Here is a 21,700-nt window from a genome sequence, read left to right as displayed (position 1 = left end):
ATCAGAATCGTAGCTAAAGGAAATCATCTCACAGATAGTTCAGATGAGCCGGACTGTGGATGGCATTAGTATGCCAGGTCTCTCTCTCTCTCTCGCTCGCTCGCTCGCTCTGAATGCACGTGTGTGTGTGTGTGTGTGTGTGTGTGTGAGATAAATGTTTCCCATTGTCCTCCACAGCTGCTGCCAGAGCCTTTGTTAGCTATAATTAGACATGTTCCAGCAGCGAGGTCTTCATAGAAAGCGTGAGCGGTCTTTCACTGACATGTTCAGCTGCACATGTGTATGCTCTGTCGAATCCGCGCTGCGGTCATGATGGAGCTTCTGGATCCTCCAGTCGTCTGCACAAAACCTTTCAGGAGCAAACTAACTGTTCAATGCAAGGAGGCAGTGGCAAATATTCCATGCATTATTTATTATTGCCTGATAAATATGTAATGAGACTTTGTTCTGTCCTTAGCATGGCCACGTTGCTCAGCAAGTTCAGGATCGATTTCTCTGACATCACGGTCCTGGGCGACATCAACACAAAGCCCAAGTCAGAGGGGTATGAACTACACCACACTAATCTCATTACATGAACTCCCTCCTCAACACTGCTTCACGGTTAACTGTTTGTGGAATGTGTAAGAGATTTGAGGGCTAGTTTTGCATTTGGGGTCTTTTTGTTCATCTGTTATCTAAAAGCATGGAAAAATCCATTCAGCAATGCATAATGATTCTTAGAAAAATCTGAATGTACTCAAAGAGTTTAGTTTTAACCATGGCTGGATGATGTGCACAGACAAAATGCCTGGCAGTTACACAGAAAAAGCCCTGAGCAAGTATCAGCTTGCACAGAGTTCAGAAGAGCCGTATGACCTGTCTGTCACAGATCACAGTTTAACACCTGATTTCATAACTGTTGATCTTGTGTTTGGCGTCAGTAATCGATAAAGATCATGGAATCATTTTGAAATGGCTCAGGATTCCCACCCCGTTTCTGAGGGAAAGCACTGACCTCTTGTGTTTGTCATTCAGTTTGACCGAGTTTGCTCAGATGATCGAGCCATATAAGCTGAAAGAAGATGACATGGAGCAGGAAGCTGCCGAGAAGCTGAAGAGCGAAGAGCCCTGGAGAATCACAGACAATGAGCTGGAGCTCTACAGAGCCAAGGTCTCAACACACACCTCCTGTCACATTTATTCATGAAGCACATTAAAGATGATCGATCAAAGCAGAGACGCACAAAGCACAGCCCATGAGTACAGGAGCTCACACGAATGCATGAGATTTGAGGAGAAGTATGGGATTTGATGAGAGTAGTTTCCTGGTCTGAATAAGCATGGAAAAAGAAAACAAGTATAGAGGAATATTTGTGTTTCCAGACTATTGCCTCTATTCTGTTCTCTAAAATATAAAACTAAACGAGCTAAACTTCTAAAACTAAATTGATCATACAAGAAGAGTGTTTTTGTGGTGTTTGGAGCCACGGAGCCAGTGCAGAAACACGACTGAATTTTCATTTTGCAAAACTGTTTGTCTTTACCATAAGCGAGTCTCTTTTAAAGGTGGGGTAAGTGATTTCTGGCAGCCAATGTTGATAATTCAAATCTCGCCCCTATTTTGATAGCTCCGCCCCACACATAGGTACGTAACCCAGGCAACGATTATTGCGGAATCTGCTGTATTAAACATAATGGCCTGGTTTCACAGAAAGGGTTTAGCCTAAGCCAGGATTAGGCCATAGTTCAATTATGACATTTAAGTAATTTTTCATAAACGTGCCTTAGAAAACACATTACTGGTGTGCATCTCGAGCCAAAACAAAGGCACTGATATATTTTAAGATCAGTCAGTGCAAGTTTCTTTCAGTTAACACGGCTCAGACTTGCATTTTAGGCTGGGACTAGCCTTAAGCCTTGTCTGTGAAACTGGGGATAAATCTGACTTTTCGGACACACTTCGGGAGCTGACGCTTGAAACAGACAGTGGAGGTTTAGATGCTCCAGGCTTATAGGCTGTGGAAATGAATGTGTCTTTATCATAGCTGAAGGGAACGACAATATGACTGCAGATGAACAAACAAGCGAACATGACACACGAGCATGTTCAAGCAAAAACCAGCATATATTTCGCATATATTAGTTCTGTGAAACAAAGCAAAACCAATGTTACTCACCTCTCAAGAAGAAACAAAGCCACCTCGGCGTCCGATCGCAGGCCTTCCGCTCCTTGAGTTCTCTCCAGTGCTGGAAAGCTGATCCGATATTTATTCGAGTCCTACTTCTTGCCTTATTGCCTTCTTTTGTTCCGCAGACGGTTTCCTCTTTTGTTTTTTTATCCGCCATCTCTATCTTTCTGTCGCTCGGCTCGCTAATGTCCGTCCTGTGCACTGAACGCTCTCTCCTCCACATCATGAGTAGACACGCCCCTTACTGCTGATTGGCTACAAGTTTGTTTTGCTAGTCGGCCCGAATCAGTTTTCTAAAGCGTTTTCGAAAAAATACATACCCCACCTTTAAGCTTCACTAAATGAATGAGTGTGAGCCTTTGCTTCACAACCAGAAACAGACAAAGGTACTCTTCATTATCTATTACTAAATAAACCTACTGTATAAATTATGAATGAAATCTTATTTAACACAATGGAAGAAATTCACAAAACCTTGCATTTTCAATCTTTATGTAACAAAATGATCCAGCAGGAAACATCATTGCTGGGCAAAGTAATGGTTTAGAAAAGAGCGATAAGTTGGTTGTTTGTCAAGAGAGGACAACAAGGACCCAGAATTGAGCCCTGTGGTACCCCACGAGTGATGAATGCTAAGTTTTAAAGATGAGAACAGAACCACGGGAAGTAGCGCATGTCCTACCCTGTTGCTGTTAGTTCTGGTGAAGAGCTGAGTGATTGAGCGTATCCAACAGAACCAGAGCAGCACACACGATTCTCACGGAGGTAATGTTTGGTCAGGGCTGACGGCTCTCTTTCTGCCAATAGAGTCAGAAAACAGTAGCCGTAATGACATTTTTCGAACGTGAAGGTTAAGACAAAGACTAGCTAGAGTGCTCATGACTCAGTGGAGTGAAATGATGGTATGTAGATGCACTGTTTCCAAATGCTTGTCTGCAGAGTTAGTTTTCTCAGCTGCTAACAGATACAGCAACTTCAGTCTTGCTGCTAATTGATTTTTTTTGTTTCCTCAGAGTAACCGTCAGATCCGACTGAACGAGCTGTTGAAGGAGCACTCGAGCACAGCCAACCTCATCGTCATGTAAGTTACAAACACCAGCGTTTCAGTGACTCGTAAAGACGGTCACATGCTGCCATCTACTGGTGTAGTGCTGTGACTGTCCGAGAGAGACTGTTATATCAGCACTTATGGAGCAGTGTTCAGTGTGTCCTGAGAGTGAAGAGATGTCTGAGAGAGGTGTTTCCAGCCAGCTCTGATAGTGTGTGTGTGTGTGTGTGTGTGTATGAAGAGCGAAGAGCCCTGGAGAATCACAGACAATGAGCTGGAGCTCTACAGAGCCAAGGTCTCAACACACACCTCCTGTCACATTTATTCATGAAGCACATTAAAGATGATCGATCAAAGCAGAGACGCACAAAGCACAGCCCATGAGTACAGGAGCTCACACGAATGCATGAGATTTGAGGAGAAGTATGGGATTTGATGAGAGTAGTTTCCTGGTCTGAATAAGCATGGAAAAAGAAAACAAGTATAGAGGAATATTTGTGTTTCCAGACTATTGCCTCTATTCTGTTCTCTAAAATATAAAACTAAACGAGCTAAACTTCTAAAACTAAATTGATCATACAAGAAGAGTGTTTTTGTGGTGTTTGGAGCCACGGAGCCAGTGCAGAAACACGACTGAATTTTCATTTTGCAAAACTGTTTGTCTTTACCATAAGCGAGTCTCTTTTAAAGGTGGGGTAAGTGATTTCTGGCAGCCAATGTTGATAATTCAAATCTCGCCCCTATTTTGATAGCTCCGCCCCACACATAGGTACGTAACCCAGGCAACGATTATTGCGGAATCTGCTGTATTAAACATAATGGCCTGGTTTCACAGAAAGGGTTTAGCCTAAGCCAGGATTAGGCCATAGTTCAATTATGACATTTAAGTAATTTTTCATAAACGTGCCTTAGAAAACACATTACTGGTGTGCATCTCGAGCCAAAACAAAGGCACTGATATATTTTAAGATCAGTCAGTGCAAGTTTCTTTCAGTTAACACGGCTCAGACTTGCATTTTAGGCTGGGACTAGCCTTAAGCCTTGTCTGTGAAACTGGGGATAAATCTGACTTTTCGGACACACTTCGGGAGCTGACGCTTGAAACAGACAGTGGAGGTTTAGATGCTCCAGGCTTATAGGCTGTGGAAATGAATGTGTCTTTATCATAGCTGAAGGGAACGACAATATGACTGCAGATGAACAAACAAGCGAACATGACACACGAGCATGTTCAAGCAAAAACCAGCATATATTTCGCATATATTAGTTCTGTGAAACAAAGCAAAACCAATGTTACTCACCTCTCAAGAAGAAACAAAGCCACCTCGGCGTCCGATCGCAGGCCTTCCGCTCCTTGAGTTCTCTCCAGTGCTGGAAAGCTGATCCGATATTTATTCGAGTCCTACTTCTTGCCTTATTGCCTTCTTTTGTTCCGCAGACGGTTTCCTCTTTTGTTTTTTTATCCGCCATCTCTATCTTTCTGTCGCTCGGCTCGCTAATGTCCGTCCTGTGCACTGAACGCTCTCTCCTCCACATCATGAGTAGACACGCCCCTTACTGCTGATTGGCTACAAGTTTGTTTTGCTAGTCGGCCCGAATCAGTTTTCTAAAGCGTTTTCGAAAAAATACATACCCCACCTTTAAGCTTCACTAAATGAATGAGTGTGAGCCTTTGCTTCACAACCAGAAACAGACAAAGGTACTCTTCATTATCTATTACTAAATAAACCTACTGTATAAATTATGAATGAAATCTTATTTAACACAATGGAAGAAATTCACAAAACCTTGCATTTTCAATCTTTATGTAACAAAATGATCCAGCAGGAAACATCATTGCTGGGCAAAGTAATGGTTTAGAAAAGAGCGATAAGTTGGTTGTTTGTCAAGAGAGGACAACAAGGACCCAGAATTGAGCCCTGTGGTACCCCACGAGTGATGAATGCTAAGTTTTAAAGATGAGAACAGAACCACGGGAAGTAGCGCATGTCCTACCCTGTTGCTGTTAGTTCTGGTGAAGAGCTGAGTGATTGAGCGTATCCAACAGAACCAGAGCAGCACACACGATTCTCACGGAGGTAATGTTTGGTCAGGGCTGACGGCTCTCTTTCTGCCAATAGAGTCAGAAAACAGTAGCCGTAATGACATTTTTCGAACGTGAAGGTTAAGACAAAGACTAGCTAGAGTGCTCATGACTCAGTGGAGTGAAATGATGGTATGTAGATGCACTGTTTCCAAATGCTTGTCTGCAGAGTTAGTTTTCTCAGCTGCTAACAGATACAGCAACTTCAGTCTTGCTGCTAATTGATTTGTTTTGTTTCCTCAGAGTAACCGTCAGATCCGACTGAACGAGCTGTTGAAGGAGCACTCGAGCACAGCCAACCTCATCGTCATGTAAGTTACAAACACCAGCGTTTCAGTGACTCGTAAAGACGGTCACATGCTGCCATCTACTGGTGTAGTGCTGTGACTGTCCGAGAGAGACTGTTATATCAGCACTTATGGAGCAGTGTTCAGTGTGTCCTGAGAGTGAAGAGATGTCTGAGAGAGGTGTTTCCAGCCAGCTCTGATAGTGTGTGTGTGTGTGTGTGTGTGTAACAGGAGCATGCCGCTGGCCAGGAAAGGAGCCGTCTCCAGCGCTCTTTACATGGCCTGGCTGGACACAATATCCAAAGACCTGCCACCCATCCTCTTGGTGCGTGGGAACCATCAGAGCGTCCTCACCTTCTACTCGTAGAGCGCTCTCAGACGAGCACAGCACCTCAGACCGATGATGATGATGATGATGATGATGATGATGATGATGATGCTGATAGACGTTTCTCGACAGAGCTGAAACAAACGGACTCCTTCCACGCCGCAGCGCTCAACAGGAAAGATCAGCGTTTGACGGTTTATATTGTCCTCAGCGCACAGGTTTCCGAGCACACCTTGTTACACTGATTGTTGTTATCATTGTTATTACTATGACTGTCGCAACTTTTTGAGTTGTGGATTTTTTTCCCCCCTCTTTTTAATTTGCTCTTGATGAAGCAATAATCACCTCATTTCTTATTTTCTCACTTTGAAGAAAACACACGATTCTTTGCTACACTTTATAGCCTTGTGGATGTGCCTTCCTGTGCAATCAGATTCAATTAAACTTTTCCCTGACTGGTGATTTATAACGGAATAGATGTAGGCTGCTTGTTTTTATTGGGTTTTAAATGTAAATCTTCCTTGATTTGATCACGTTTTAGCGCGAGTGGACTGAGGTTTCCACCGCGCCGCATTTGAAAACACTTCTTCGCTTTTTTGTAGCCAGATTTTTTAAAATATTTTTTTCTTCTTCAGAGTTTTACGTCTTCCTTTTAAGCATTGAAAGAGTTGTGGAGTTTTAGCGCCGCGCCCCTCCATGTTCTCGTTACAATGATCGAGCTGAACTACAGGGTGATTACAATCATCTTCAGTAGTCTGATGTAAAGAACTTTAACAGAACTATATTAGTTTTCCCTAGCGTGCAGTTGAATGGTTTTTGGTGTGATGGAGATGCAATGATGAGTGCCGTCTGTCTGAAGGAGAAAGAGCCGTCAGATCCTTTCAAACTAACAATCAACCAAATAAGAGCGAAGCCCTTAAATCACAGATCCTGCTACAGACCAGACCTTTGCCTTAACAGATGAGGGGATGATTGTGTTTACTGTCCTCAAGCCATACTGGCTCGTTGATCGACTGAAGCAGAATGTTCTCCAGACCAGAAAGCCTCTGTCTGTTTTATAAAGCAGTCTAGAATCGTACATTGAGGTGTTTCTGTGGCTCGAGGCCTTCACTGGAGGTCCCGAGATGTGTTCATGTGTGGTTTGAAGCTGTAAGAATGTATTCGGCGCTGAATGAAACGGATTCGTTCCTCTATGCAGATGGACTGCGTGCGACTCGTTGAAATCGTGCATCTAAACTCAGGATCGAGTGCCGGGTTCATCGTTAGCGTTGGTTTTTCTTCAGAGCCGTCGAGAAAACCGATGCGGATTCGCTCTGTTCTGTTCCTGAATGTTTGTCCGGTTGACTCTTGTGATTGAATGCTGGGATGTTTGGCCCATCATGCTTTAGTTTGAATCTATAGCTATAAAGCGGAGTGTTGGTCAGTTAGCCTCATGGGTCAGCGTTTGCGAGTCCATCGCGGTCCGGCTGAATACGACGGCTTTCGTCACGCTTCGACTCTGGTTTCCAACACTAGTTTTGCTCACAGACTCGGTGTGTTGTGCTGTCGCAGGTTCTGTGTGCGCTCCATTCACAGCCTGAGAAATACTCCATGTGACAGAGTTCGAGTGAATATATTATTCATATGTATAGTTCTCAATATAAACTAGTATTTAAAGTGCGTAACTGTGTGCGCCGCATGTGGGTGAGGTTAGTGATGCTGACGGTACAATCTTCTCTGTTCTGTGTTTGTATGGCCACAGCACTCGTTCACCCGACCACGACTCAATCACCAATTCACTTGTATATTATATGTAGATATAGAAAAGGGAGAGTGTGTCACAAGCATAGAACGTGTGTGTTTCTCACCGATGATGATGATGATGATGATGATGATGATGATGATGATGATGCTGATAGACGTTTCTCGACAGAGCTGAAACAAACGGACTCCTTCCACGCCGCAGCGCTCAACAGGAAAGATCAGCGTTTGACGGTTTATATTGTCCTCAGCGCACAGGTTTCCGAGCACACCTTGTTACACTGATTGTTGTTATCATTGTTATTACTATGACTGTCGCAACTTTTTGAGTTGTGGATTTTTTTCCCCTCTCTTTTTAATTTGCTCTTGATGAAGCAATAATCACCTCATTTCTTATTTTCTCACTTTGAAGAAAAACACACGATTCTTTGCAACACCTTTTATAGCCTTGTGGATGTGCCTTCCTGTGCAATCAGATTCAATTAAACTTTTCCCTGACTGGTGATTTATAACGGAATAGATGTAGGCTGCTTGTTTTTATTGGGTTTTAAATGTAAATCTTCCTTGATTTGATCACGTTTTAGCGCGAGTGGACTGAGGTTTCCACCACGCCGCATTTGAAAACACTTCTTCGCTTTTTTGTAGCCAGATTTTTTTAAATATTTTTTTCTTCTTCAGAGTTTTACGTCTTCCTTTTAAGCATTGAAAGAGTTGTGGAGTTTTAGCGCCGCGCCCCTCCATGTTCTCGTTACAATGATCGAGCTGAACTACAGGGTGATTACAATCATCTTCAGTAGTCTGATGTAAAGAACTTTAACAGAACTATATTAGTTTTCCCTAGCGTGCAGTTGAATGGTTTTTGGTGTGATGGAGATGCAATGATGAGTGCCGTCTGTCTGAAGGAGAAAGAGCCGTCAGATCCTTTCAAACTAACAATCAACCAAATAAGAGCGAAGCCCTTAAATCACAGATCCTGCTACAGACCAGACCTTTGCCTTAACAGATGAGGGGATGATTGTGTTTACTGTCCTCAAGCCATACTGGCTCGTTGATCGACTGAAGCAGAATGTTCTCCAGACCAGAAAGCCTCTGTCTGTTTTATAAAGCAGTCTAGAATCGTACATTGAGGTGTTTCTGTGGCTCGAGGCCTTCACTGGAGGTCCCGAGATGTGTTCATGTGTGGTTTGAAGCTGTAAGAATGTATTCGGCGCTGAATGAAACGGATTCGTTCCTCTATGCAGATGGACTGCGTGCGACTCGTTGAAATCGTGCATCTAAACTCAGGATCGAGTGCCGGGTTCATCGTTAGCGTTGGTTTTTCTTCAGAGCCGTCGAGAAAACCGATGCGGATTCGCTCTGTTCTGTTCCTGAATGTTTGTCCGGTTGACTCTTGTGATTGAATGCTGGGATGTTTGGCCCATCATGCTTTAGTTTGAATCTATAGCTATAAAGCGGAGTGTTGGTCAGTTAGCCTCATGGGTCAGCGTTTGCGAGTCCATCGCGGTCCGGCTGAATACGACGGCTTTCGTCACGCTTCGACTCTGGTTTCCAACACTAGTTTTGCTCACAGACTCTGTGTGTTGTGCTGTCGCAGGTTCAGTGTGCGCTCCATTCACAGCCTGAGAAATACTCCATGTGACAGAGTTCGAGTGAATATATTATTCATATGTATAGTTCTCAATATAAACTAGTATTTAAAGTGCGTAACTGTGTGCGCCGCATGTGGGTGAGGTTAGTGATGCTGACGGTACAATCTTCTCTGTTCTGTGTTTGTATGGCCACAGCACTCGTTCACCCGACCACGACTCAATCACCAATTCACTTGTATATTATATGTAGATATAGAAAAGGGAGAGTGTGTCACAAGCATAGAACGTGTGTGTTTCTCACTGATCTAGCTGCAGCTGTAAAGCGCCTCTCAAAGGTTCCTCTGGCGTTTGTTTTTGCTCTGGGCCTCTCCGTCTGTCTGAGACTTTGTGTTGCCAAAGTCTGTTTCATGTTATTGCTGCGTGTCCACATGAGTTCACACTACTTCCTCACTAACGTGTAGATATCTTTAACCTAACCAGATTAATCAAAGGAGTGGAATAATAACGGCAAATTAATATGATGAGAAATATATTTATTTCAGGGTTTTCTTTCTTCTGTTACAGTAGTTTTATGTGAATTATTTTTCTTTTTTTAGTTGTTTGGGTTTAGTCTGCAGATTTTCATCTTTCAGCGTTGGGTCACATTTCTATCTCTTACAAGCCTTTTAAAGATGGCTCTGCTGACGCGTGAGGGTGGATCTGATCGACTGGCTGTGCTGGAACAGTAATGTTTTGATATACTCTACTGTTATTTGTCACGTGTATGCTTTTTTCTAACATTTTAACGGTTAAGGGTATCAATGCTTTGTATATCTTTATTGCAATATATATATATAAAAATAAACTGAAATGATAATCAGTTGCTGCAGTCTGTTTCTGCTGGTGATGAGCATCTTTCCACATTTCCATTCAGTCGGTACAGTGCATGCGGAGTTCATTCAGGCCCGGGATCTGGAGCTCAAGTCTCTAAAGCACTAGCGCCACAGTTTACCAGTAGCGTGCTGAATGTACGTTTATCCAGACTAGTGTCTACAGTGCACTCAAGCTCTGCTTACACTGGAGGGACTGCTTCATGTGCTGCTCAGAAATCATGATGAACACAGCGAGTGGCTGACAGTATAATTCATAATGATTCATTCAATGATGATTGGAAAAAAGCATGCGGAGTTCATTCAGGCCCGGGATCTGGAGCTCAAGTCTCTAAAGCACTAGCGCCACAGTTTACCAGTAGCGTGCTGAATGTACGTTTAGACTGACTAGTGTCTACAGTGCACTCAAGCTCTGCTTACACTGGAGGGACTGCTTCATGTGCTGCTCAGAAATCATGATGAACACAGCGAGTGGCTGACAGTATAATTCATAATGATTCATTCAATGATGATTGGAAAAAAAATATATTTTCAGCAGTTAATTGAAATATCTACTGTATGCTAGTCTAGTCGAGTAATACAGGTTTGTAGTAATTTGGCCTATGCACAGGTAATCACATTTTCTCAGTTATACAGCATGTGAGAATTACATGGCAAGTCAATATTCTGAGCATTTATTACATGTAAAGCCTTTATGCAGCTCAAAAAGTTGAGTTTGGTTTACATTTTTAACAGTTCACATTTGGCAACAATTTATGTACTGTATATCAAAAAAAAAAAAAAAAGTTAAATTTTTCAACATTAATGCTGTTATTTCCCTGACTGTGATGCAATCCATATTATATAAAGCGTTATAAAAATGACTTTGCCTCACTAAAGACCACTGTTGACTACTAGTGCAAAGGAAATCTTCTTGACTGAACACAGCACACAAGTTTTCAAACAACAGTAAATTAAAAGGTAAATTAAATTGTTTCAAAAACAATTATACTGAAAGGCCTTTTACTTGATCGAAGATATCAATCAGATGACAGAGGGCATGTTGATAATTTAGAGGTCTAGAGTACAGATACAGTAGACTTTATAGGCTTAAATATAAAATATCGACAAATTACACAGAAATTGCAAGTTAATTAACAATAATAATTTCTCTTACCGGTGTAGCGTGCAGGGGGGGGACACAATGTGAGGCCCACTTTCCTGCCAAACAGCTTTTCATGATTGCGGTTGACACAGTGAGCAAGTTCTCCGGTGCAGCTGTGTAAGCTGATGGCTCTGATGACAGGTTCCACCTGTAGACCCTCCAGCAAATAAACCTGAAAGTTCAGACTGTTGCACTGGTCTCTGTAAACAGACACGACAGTTATTAGGGAGTGTTAAACACACAGAGACACTTAATGTTCTTTCTTTACATATGCACAGTGTGTGTGACAAAGACGTACCTGGGATGAAACGGTTAAGGTGTAAATGAAAGGATTGAAGAGAAGTGGAGTCTCTGGCACATCTGTATGTCTTCAGAAGCGCACCGCCCTATCCCATTTTGAAAAGCCTTTTGCCAATCCACTTGTGATCCTCTGGTGGCAAGGTCTCCGACCACAAACGAGGAAGCGGAACTACAGATGGACCTTGCAATAATGCCCCAGAATGAGTGTCTGTGAAGGAAAAAAAGACAAAACATTTAGTCAAGTAAGGTCATTCTAAATTTTAAGCACTTTAAGCCTTTTATTTTTATCCATGACTACTTTCACATAAAATCATCATTGCAATTATAGTTTTCACTTAAATACCTTTGGTATTACAGTGATTATTATGACAATGAAACCGATAACTTTACATTATACATTGCTGTCATCCAAAAAAAGGAACGGAATAATTATTCTGAAATCCTGTTTAATATATGAAATAATACAAATTTTCTGAGATTTTACAAACAATATCTCTTTATTTTGACACATGAATGTTAACATCTATACATTGTTTATCATTAATAAATCAGTATCAAGTAAACTCAATTGACATTATGACAAGAGCCGGATGACCCGCATATCACAGGCGTACCTTAGGAAATGCAAAATCCACACATTCATATATTTTAGATATTTGATTTGTAAAGTATTTGCTTATATATGTGATGATGGGCTAACAACTGGATGAGGAATGAAAGTGTACTTACTTCCGCGTGAGGATGACCTGAAACTCAGAGCGATGGCCCAGATCTAGCTGCTGCAGGACAGTCTGACTCCAGGACACATGCGAGGCTCTACACTTGGTACAGATGAGGGTTTCTGTGACCATGTTGTACGTTCTGTCAATGTCTAGAACCTGCCGTGACCTTGTCAGCTGATGTTGTCCACAGGCAGGATTGGGACAGAGAACCTTAACCCTCCACAGCTTGTACGGCATCCACAGCAGAAAAGAATGACAAAAGAATCTGTCTGGAGCTGGAGCCTGATTGTAAATAAGTGCTGGCTGTGGTGGGTAATACCAGAGCTGGAGGTTATCACGAAGCCCTGGCTTTCCCTTGGATCCCATTTTGAAAAGCCTTTTGCCAATCCACTTGTGATCCTCTGGTGGCAAGGTCTCCGACCACAAACGAGGAAGCGGAACTACAGATGGACCTTGCAATAATGCCCCAGAATGAGCTGTCTGTGAAGGAAAAAAGACAAAACATTTAGTCAAGTAAGGTCATTTTATTTTTTAAGCACATTTTAAGCAGTTTATTTTGATGCATGATTACCTTCACATGAAATTATCATTGCAATAATAGTTTTCACTTAAATACCTTTAGTATTACAGTGATTATGACAATGAAACTGACAACTTTACATTATACACTGCTGTCATCCAAAAAAAAGTAACAAAATAATTATTCTGAAATCCTGTTTAATATATGAAATAAAACATTTGAGATTTTACAAACAATATCTCTTTATTTTGACACATGAATGTTAACATATATACATTGTTTATCATTAATAAATCAGTATCAAGTAAACTCAATTCACATTATGACAATAGTTTGATTGTTGTTTTTTCTCAGCTTGAATGTGTTTTAAGAAACTACTGGTTATAAAAGTTATATTCAAAATTGCAGGGCATGTGAGCCTTTTCACATCTCTGTTAAGTGAAAAGAACAAAATAGATCAAGTTCGTTCCAAAGCGACAGCTGATTTAATTACAGTTTTAGACCACCAGAATAGGAAATTACTTACGGAGACAATACTGCATGGCTGAGCGGGACTGGACACATCTGCAGTGGCTCTGGGGACAGCGGCTGGAACTTGAGCATCTGGTGTCTGTACAATCATGAAGTCAAATATAATAGATTGTGTAAATATAACATTACAATAACTTTAACTCATCCTAGAGTATATCATACACTACAGTTTAAAAGTTTGAGGTCCAAACGTTTATAAAAGAAACCAATTCTGTTCACCAGAGTTGCATTTGATCAAAAATACAGTAAAAACAGTACAAACTAAAAATATATTATTACATTGTGAAACATTACTACAATTTAAATTTGTGAAATGTAATCTATTTCTATGGGGGCAAGAACACATTTTCAGCATCATTACTCCAGTCTTCAGTGTTACACGATCCTTCAGAAACCATTCTATTCAACAAACATTCATTACTATTAGATGAAAATGTCTGATACTTAAAACTGCATTACAGTGGTTGTCACGCTTACTGTGTTGAGGAAAGCACACAAAGATGAAAATGAAGTGTAAATAGTCTTTAATTAATCCACACAGGAAGGCAGTAACACACGGACCAAGACAAACTGAACAGACTAGAGCTTAAGTAGACAGACCAATGAGGGACGAATGAGTAAATTAACTAGACACAGGTGAACTGAATAACATAATCAAGGGGAGACAGAAACTAGGTCAAGGAACATGAGGAGAGTTAACACAACAAAGTCCATAAGTGTGACAGTGGTATTTTTCAGAATTAAGTTTGAAGAACAGCATTTATTTGAAATCAAAATCCTTTGTAACATCATGTTGAATGGAACGTGGAATGTGTCTTCATAGAATACAATGTAGATTATGCAATTACTTACAGAGACTGGTGCTTGGTATAGAGGCACTAGACACTGCTGCGCTGGGCTGCTCTTCAACCTGAGAAGGTCTCCTGGCCACACTAAGATCTGGCTTTGCTCCAGCAATGTGAGAGCCAGTAAATCTTGGTTTGGTCAACTAAAAAGGTGAGAAGACAGAACGTGTTATAATAGGAAGCATTACTATTTATATTAATATTACTATTTTAAGTAAATGCAGCCTTCAAAAATACTTATTTCTGAATGGAAGTGTAGTCCATAAGAGGAATGATTTATTAGCAGTACCGGCTCTTGAAATAACTACAAAGTATTTGCATGATGGAATAATTATTAATGTGTACAATTAATAATAGCCAGCGTGTATGTGGAATGTTAACTGAGATAGAGAATGAAAAAGAGAAAATGTAGCTTTAACACATGAGAAGTATAGAGAGAGATGCCATGAGCATGGAATTTATCTTACTGATATAGATATCGTACCTCAAAGTGATGATGTTACTGACCATTTCCTTGTATCGTGCATGCTGCGTATTACTGATATTAACTATATGGCTCCGCGTTATCGTCCGGGCAGAACTATTGTTCCAGCCACCAAAGACAGATTCACTAATAACCTACCTGATTTATCTCAACTGCTCTGTGTACCCATAAATACACATGAACTAGACTAAATGACTAGCAACATGGGCACTATCTTCTATTCCATAGTCTGTGTGAATACTGGATTCTGATTGGCTGGCGGGTATGCAGTAAATTAATAAAATATTATTAATTATTTAATATTATTATTAATTGCATTATTAACAAATAAATGGAAGCCATATGTACATTAACTGACAGTCACCACTGATAAGCTACCACTAAATATTGTAGAAACTTTCAACGATTTGTATTGTGAAAAGCGCTATAGAAATAAACTTGAATTGAATTGAACTGTTGTATAAAAGCAATGTCAAACTATTGTCTTTTCTGTCCGTTACTCCAATAACTTCTCAGAAATGGCCCAAGCCATTGTTGGTAGTTCTAACGGATTCAGACAACAGAACAAATGTAAGAGGAAAGACATTATTGAAGTGTGTTGTTAGGAACTTTTGCTTTGATGAGTCCAGTGGCAGTGGCTTTTATTTCAGGAATATTTCCATCAAAACAGTCGCTGTCAAATTTTAAACCTAATAAAATGTATACCTAGAAGGTAATGCCACTTTGAATAAAGCTTTAACCAGTTGTTTATTGATAATAAATAAATATAAAATAATAAAAAACAAAAACAAATAGCAAAGTATGTATGATTTGAGCCTTTTAAGGAGTGTATTAATCACCTGATCCTGGTATGGGACACATTTCATGAGGTGTGCTTTGACTTCAGCAGCGTCCACGCTCACAGCAGCACTGGACTTTACTGAAGCAAGCGTGCGCTGATTTCCATTCACAACCGACGCAAAACACACGCCTGTGTGCTGCTCTTAAATATACACACAAACACATGCCTATGCACAATGAGAGAAAGACGTCTAGTCCAACACACTGAACAAAACACAGAGCATAAAGTTGTTCCATGAAAAGGTCATATTTAGGTGAACATTTGATCCACTTCAAGGTGATACGCTCGATTACAGTCTCTTCTACATATGTGTGTCCGCCCTGCATTTACACATATAGCTCAGTCAAGGGTGTTCATAAACCTTCTAGCAGTGTGTGTATCTCTGGATACTCCGGCATTTATTAGTTTGTTGTACTGTATTAACCAATACATTCACTACACACAGGCATAAGGATAGACTTCACCTATGGAACAGGAAATTGCTTTGAACAGTAACATTGCATGACATCTGTGCTTATGGATGTGGTTTGTACATGTGCTTCCATTAAAATCTAAGGATACTGTCAGAATTGCTCAGACAGACGGAGACACACATGCTCTGGCACTGATCTGCAGTTATTGACAGTATAAAGGAGGTCACAGAGTTCCCTCTCTGTACTTCCTCCTGTCTGTGCTCATCTGACACAGAAGCAGTTCAAATGCCGCTCTGGTTCTTTTTCAATTTCTCAAAGGTATCTCTCTATGGGTGGAAAGCTTTTCTCACCTGTGTAGCTGTGGCTCTTGTCTTTCAGTAAGAGATTCACATCCCCTCTGTATCTCCAGCCTTGTGTCAAAACCTTCAGTTCAGTTAGTGTTAGATAGATAGACAGACAGACAGACAGACAGACGATAGATAGATAGACAGACAGACGATAGATAGACAGACGATAGATAGATAGACAGACAGACGATAGATAGACAGACGATAGATAGATAGACAGACAGACGATAGATAGACAGACGATAGATAGATAGACAGACAGACGATAGATAGACAGACGATAGATAGATAGACAGACAGACGATAGATAGACAGACGATAGATAGATAGACAGACAGACGATAGATAGACAGACGATAGATAGATAGACAGACAGACGATAGATAGACAGACGATAGATAGATAGACAGACAGACGATAGATAGACAGACGATAGATAGATAGACAGACAGACGATAGATAGACAGACGATAGATAGATAGACAGACAGACGATAGATAGACAGACGATAGATAGATAGACAGACAGACGATAGATAGACAGACGATAGATAGATAGACAGACAGACGATAGATAGACAGACGATAGATAGATAGACAGACAGACGATAGATAGACAGACGATAGATAGATAGACAGACAGACGATAGATAGACAGACGATAGATAGATAGACAGACAGACGATAGATAGACAGACGATAGATAGATAGACAGACAGACGATAGATAGACAGACGATAGATAGATAGACAGACAGACGATAGATAGACAGACGATAGATAGATAGACAGACAGACGATAGATAGACAGACGATAGATAGATAGACAGACAGACGATAGATAGACAGACGATAGATAGATAGACAGACAGACGATAGATAGACAGACGATAGATAGATAGACAGACAGACGATAGATAGACAGACGATAGATAGATAGACAGACAGACGATAGATAGACAGACGATAGATAGATAGACAGACAGACGATAGATAGACAGACGATAGATAGATAGACAGACAGACGATAGATAGACAGACGATAGATAGATAGACAGACAGACGATAGATAGACAGACGATAGATAGATAGACAGACAGACGATAGATAGACAGACGATAGATAGATAGACAGACAGACGATAGATAGACAGACGATAGATAGATAGACAGACAGACGATAGATAGACAGACGATAGATAGATAGACAGACAGACGATAGATAGACAGACGATAGATAGATAGACAGACAGACGATAGATAGACAGACGATAGATAGATAGACAGACAGACGATAGATAGACAGACGATAGATAGATAGACAGACAGACGATAGATAGACAGACGATAGATAGATAGACAGACAGACGATAGATAGACAGACGATAGATAGATAGACAGACAGACGATAGATAGACAGACGATAGATAGATAGACAGACAGACGATAGATAGACAGACGATAGATAGATAGACAGACAGACGATAGATAGACAGACGATAGATAGATAGACAGACAGACGATAGATAGACAGACGATAGATAGATAGACAGACAGACGATAGATAGACAGACGATAGATAGATAGACAGACAGACGATAGATAGACAGACGATAGATAGATAGACAGACAGACGATAGATAGACAGACGATAGATAGATAGACAGACAGACGATAGATAGACAGACGATAGATAGATAGACAGACAGACGATAGATAGACAGACGATAGATAGATAGACAGACAGACGATAGATAGACAGACGATAGATAGATAGACAGACAGACGATAGATAGACAGACGATAGATAGATAGACAGACAGACGATAGATAGACAGACGATAGATAGATAGACAGACAGACGATAGATAGACAGACGATAGATAGATAGACAGACAGACGATAGATAGACAGACGATAGATAGATAGACAGACAGACGATAGATAGACAGACGATAGATAGATAGACAGACAGACGATAGATAGACAGACGATAGATAGATAGACAGACAGACGATAGATAGACAGACGATAGATAGATAGACAGACAGACGATAGATAGACAGACGATAGATAGATAGACAGACAGACGATAGATAGACAGACGATAGATAGATAGACAGACAGACGATAGATAGACAGACGATAGATAGATAGACAGACAGACGATAGATAGACAGACGATAGATAGATAGACAGACAGACGATAGATAGACAGACGATAGATAGATAGACAGACAGACGATAGATAGACAGACGATAGATAGATAGACAGACAGACGATAGATAGACAGACGATAGATAGATAGACAGACAGACGATAGATAGACAGACGATAGATAGATAGACAGACAGACGATAGATAGACAGACGATAGATAGATAGACAGACAGACGATAGATAGACAGACGATAGATAGATAGACAGACAGACGATAGATAGACAGACGATAGATAGATAGACAGACAGACGATAGATAGACAGACGATAGATAGATAGACAGACAGACGATAGATAGACAGACGATAGATAGATAGACAGACAGACGATAGATAGACAGACGATAGATAGATAGACAGACAGACGATAGATAGACAGACGATAGATAGATAGACAGACAGACGATAGATAGACAGACGATAGATAGATAGACAGACAGACGATAGATAGACAGACGATAGATAGATAGACAGACAGACGATAGATAGACAGACGATAGATAGATAGACAGACAGACGATAGATAGACAGACGATAGATAGATAGACAGACAGACGATAGATAGACAGACGATAGATAGATAGACAGACAGACGATAGATAGACAGACGATAGATAGATAGACAGACAGACGATAGATAGACAGACGATAGATAGATAGACAGACAGACGATAGATAGACAGACGATAGATAGATAGACAGACAGACGATAGATAGACAGACGATAGATAGATAGACAGACAGACGATAGATAGACAGACGATAGATAGATAGACAGACAGACGATAGATAGACAGACGATAGATAGATAGACAGACAGACGATAGATAGACAGACGATAGATAGATAGACAGACAGACGATAGATAGACAGACAGACAGAGAGACGATAGATAGATAGATAGATAGATGACAGACAGACAGACAGATCCGCTAGAATGTGTATGTTCAGACAGAGCCATTTCTCTGGAGCTCAAATATAACCTCCTGCACACAAAACACCTGTCATTTTCTGTGTTATTATCTGTGGGTCATGATCAGACAATTACAGTGAGGCTTTATAAATTCTATATTGATGAGATTGTATGCTCTCTCTGATTTCGTTAAGCATGCTATTATTTGTTTACTGGCATGCTTACTGATGTAGAATAACATGTATGTTACTTACCCTCAGACATCAGCGAACTCCTGTGCTGCTGGAAACCCGCAGGACACTGGCACTGACACGAGCCCACAGTGTTGATGCACGTTCCTCCTTTACACAGCTCAGGCTCAACCTTACATTCATCAACATCTGGACAAAGAGAAAACATTACACAACTCCCTTTGAAGTGTCAATGATGAGTTTGCAAATGGCAAGCCACAGTCCAGGATTGAGTTACTGACTGAATGATAATCAAAACAAACAACCACGCTTCTTTTTAAAAGAGTTGCATTTATAATGTCACACAGTGAGGCAGGTAAATCCAACATCAAATCAACGAGACTACAATAGTAGGAGTGTAACAACTGGTCACTCAAAACACATTCAACCATGTGAAGACAACAGCCAAGGAATCAGTGGACATTTTGCGAAGTTTGCGTTTATACTACAGTTCAACTACTGCACACCTCAGCAACACTCAGCAGTGGGAGAGTAAATGATTCAATATCTCATAAAGACAGTCATTGCTTTGTTCCTGAATGAATCAGCATTTCTTAACCAATCGTTGAGTGAATGATTCAGTGACTCATAAAGACAGTTACTTGTTGATGTAATTTACAGAAATATGCTGGTGTGATTAGAAAATTCAGGTCTAGTTATACCCATTAAACCCAATGGTTGATGAAAAGTGAGAGTGGATGGGCAAGTTTCAGAAACAGTATAAACTGTAGCTGAGTCAGTCCACTGGTGTTACAATGAACAGAAGAAACTGCCCAGTGTGGTGGTGAAGGAAGCAAACAAGCTAAAAGAGCTACTCGGCGAACAGCACAACTCATCACTTGGTCAGTACAGCAGTTCTTTACAACAGCAGCTGCAGTTCCTGGCACTCTAGACATCATAGAAACAGCTGGTGTCATTAAAACCTGCACTCAGCCTCTTCTCTGCACTGCTCAGGAATATTGACTGGAGCAAGCTGAAATACAGCCCACTTCTGCTTATACACAACATGACTGAGACTGAGGCACATGGATTTTATACCAATGACACGCAGCCCTGCTTCTCATTCCAGCCTCATGATACTCGCAGTGGCGTGGATGACAAAACACCATCCAAATCTGCCATTCATTTGGGAGTTTGATGCAGATGAATTTCACTTGCACCTCTCTTTGTCGCCACACTACTTTCAATACACTGCTGCTTAACATAGAGGGACAAAACTCTTTCTCAAATCTGCACAGCTCTCAAGTCCCCTCTGTTTTCTAGAAATGCCTCAAAGTCACAATTCTTCCTTGTGCACTGGTGCTGGACTTGACTGGAACTCAAGCTTCTGCTGCTCTGGGTCTTCTCGACTGTTCTCAGATAGACCTACAACAATAGGCGCGTTTCCATTACCCTTCAAATTGTGCAAATTGAAATTGCTAATTGAAAATACGCCTAATGGAAACGCGTCAATTTCGCAAAAACTCCCATATATCGCAAAAAAGTTTTTACGCTTGCATGGGGTGGTTTTTCAGGCAATGCGAAAAAGTGATAATTCGCAAAACTGCAATGGAAACGTTTTTTTTGCATTTACAGGTCACATGGCATATGTAAAATGTCATATGATCATTCTTCAATGTACTATAACCGCCAAGAAACACTTCGCCACTCAATGCTTGTGTTTATGTTTTTATACAGGCTATGGTTTATTCCAGCCGTGCCACGCAAGTTTCTGAAGCGGCTCTCTTTGCTGCTTCTGTAAAGATACACGCATAAGCCTCCTTTGAATAAATATAGCCAAAATCCGTTGCCATGACTTACTGCGAGAGGCAAAAGGTTACGTTAAGTTTAAGTCGCAGCTTAAAGGTTAAGTCGCATAACATTGGTTAATGGAAACGCCGTCATTTCGCAATACTTTTTTATCGACATTTATGAAATATCGCCAAAGTTTTGCACAAATCTGTAATGGAAATGCGCCTAGTGGTGATCACTTCAATCCCAACTGTTAATGGACATTGTTGACGAACTTACTCTTTAAGGTGCTGTCTGCAGGGTGGCCGCGGGTTTTTAAAAAGTCTTAAATATATTTTTCCTAATAAA

General features: G+C 40.8%; 2 protein-coding genes across 3 annotated transcripts; one reads left to right on the top strand and one right to left on the bottom strand.

The window, feature by feature from the left end:
• Positions 1-109: 109 nt before the first annotated feature.
• LOC107754977 (solute carrier family 12 member 2-like) lies at positions 110-6,696 on the top strand. Of its 2 annotated transcripts, XM_016571623.1 has the most exons (4): positions 110-544; positions 1,018-1,153; positions 3,185-3,252; positions 5,821-6,696. In XM_016571623.1, exons 1-4 carry the CDS (start codon positions 375-377, stop codon positions 5,954-5,956), a joined length of 510 nt encoding a protein of 169 aa, XP_016427109.1. In that variant the 5' UTR covers positions 110-374; the 3' UTR covers positions 5,957-6,696. The 2 variants fall into 2 exon arrangements, 1 of the variants encoding a protein (XP_016427109.1); XR_001641644.1 differs by lacking the exons at positions 110-544; positions 1,018-1,153; positions 3,185-3,252 and adding exons at positions 3,456-3,514; positions 5,546-5,613.
• A 5,437-nt stretch (positions 6,697-12,133) lies between these two features.
• LOC107754973 (fibrillin-1) lies at positions 12,134-20,517 on the bottom strand. The gene is made up of 7 exons (XM_016571621.1): positions 20,472-20,517; positions 19,646-19,771; positions 15,501-15,643; positions 14,189-14,320; positions 13,328-13,411; positions 12,289-12,761; positions 12,134-12,173 (listed from the first exon to the last, which is right to left on the bottom strand). The coding sequence occupies exons 1-7, from the start codon at positions 20,515-20,517 to the stop codon at positions 12,134-12,136; spliced, it is 1,044 nt and encodes a 347-aa protein (XP_016427107.1).
• Between the last annotated feature and the right edge of the window lie 1,183 nt (positions 20,518-21,700).

Source organism: Sinocyclocheilus rhinocerous, unplaced genomic scaffold (genome assembly GCF_001515625.1).
Source record: "Sinocyclocheilus rhinocerous isolate Xijiao unplaced genomic scaffold, SAMN03320098_v1.1 scaffold2728, whole genome shotgun sequence".
In the NCBI taxonomy this organism is placed as follows: Eukaryota; Metazoa; Chordata; class Actinopteri; order Cypriniformes; family Cyprinidae; genus Sinocyclocheilus; species Sinocyclocheilus rhinocerous.
Note: the sequence above shows the minus strand (reverse complement) of the source record. Positions and strands in the feature narration are given on the sequence as shown.

Coding starts and splice junctions, on each gene's coding strand:
- LOC107754977 (XM_016571623.1), top strand. CDS start 375: ATGCAAGGAGGCAGTGGCAAATATTCCATGCATTATTTATTATTGCCT. Junction 545..1,017: donor ACAAAGCCCAAGTCAGAGGG/GTATGAACTACA, acceptor TTTGTCATTCAG/TTTGACCGAGTTTGCTCAGA. Junction 1,154..3,184: donor TGGAGCTCTACAGAGCCAAG/GTCTCAACACAC, acceptor TTGTTTCCTCAG/AGTAACCGTCAGATCCGACT.
- LOC107754973 (XM_016571621.1), bottom strand. CDS start 20,517: ATGTCTAGAGTGCCAGGAACTGCAGCTGCTGTTGTAAAGAACTGCT. Junction 19,772..20,471: donor TGCTGTTGTAAAGAACTGCT/GTACTGACCAAG, acceptor CTCTTTGTCCAG/ATGTTGATGAATGTAAGGTT. Junction 15,644..19,645: donor GAGTTCGCTGATGTCTGAGG/GTAAGTAACATA, acceptor TGTATATTTAAG/AGCAGCACACAGGCGTGTGT.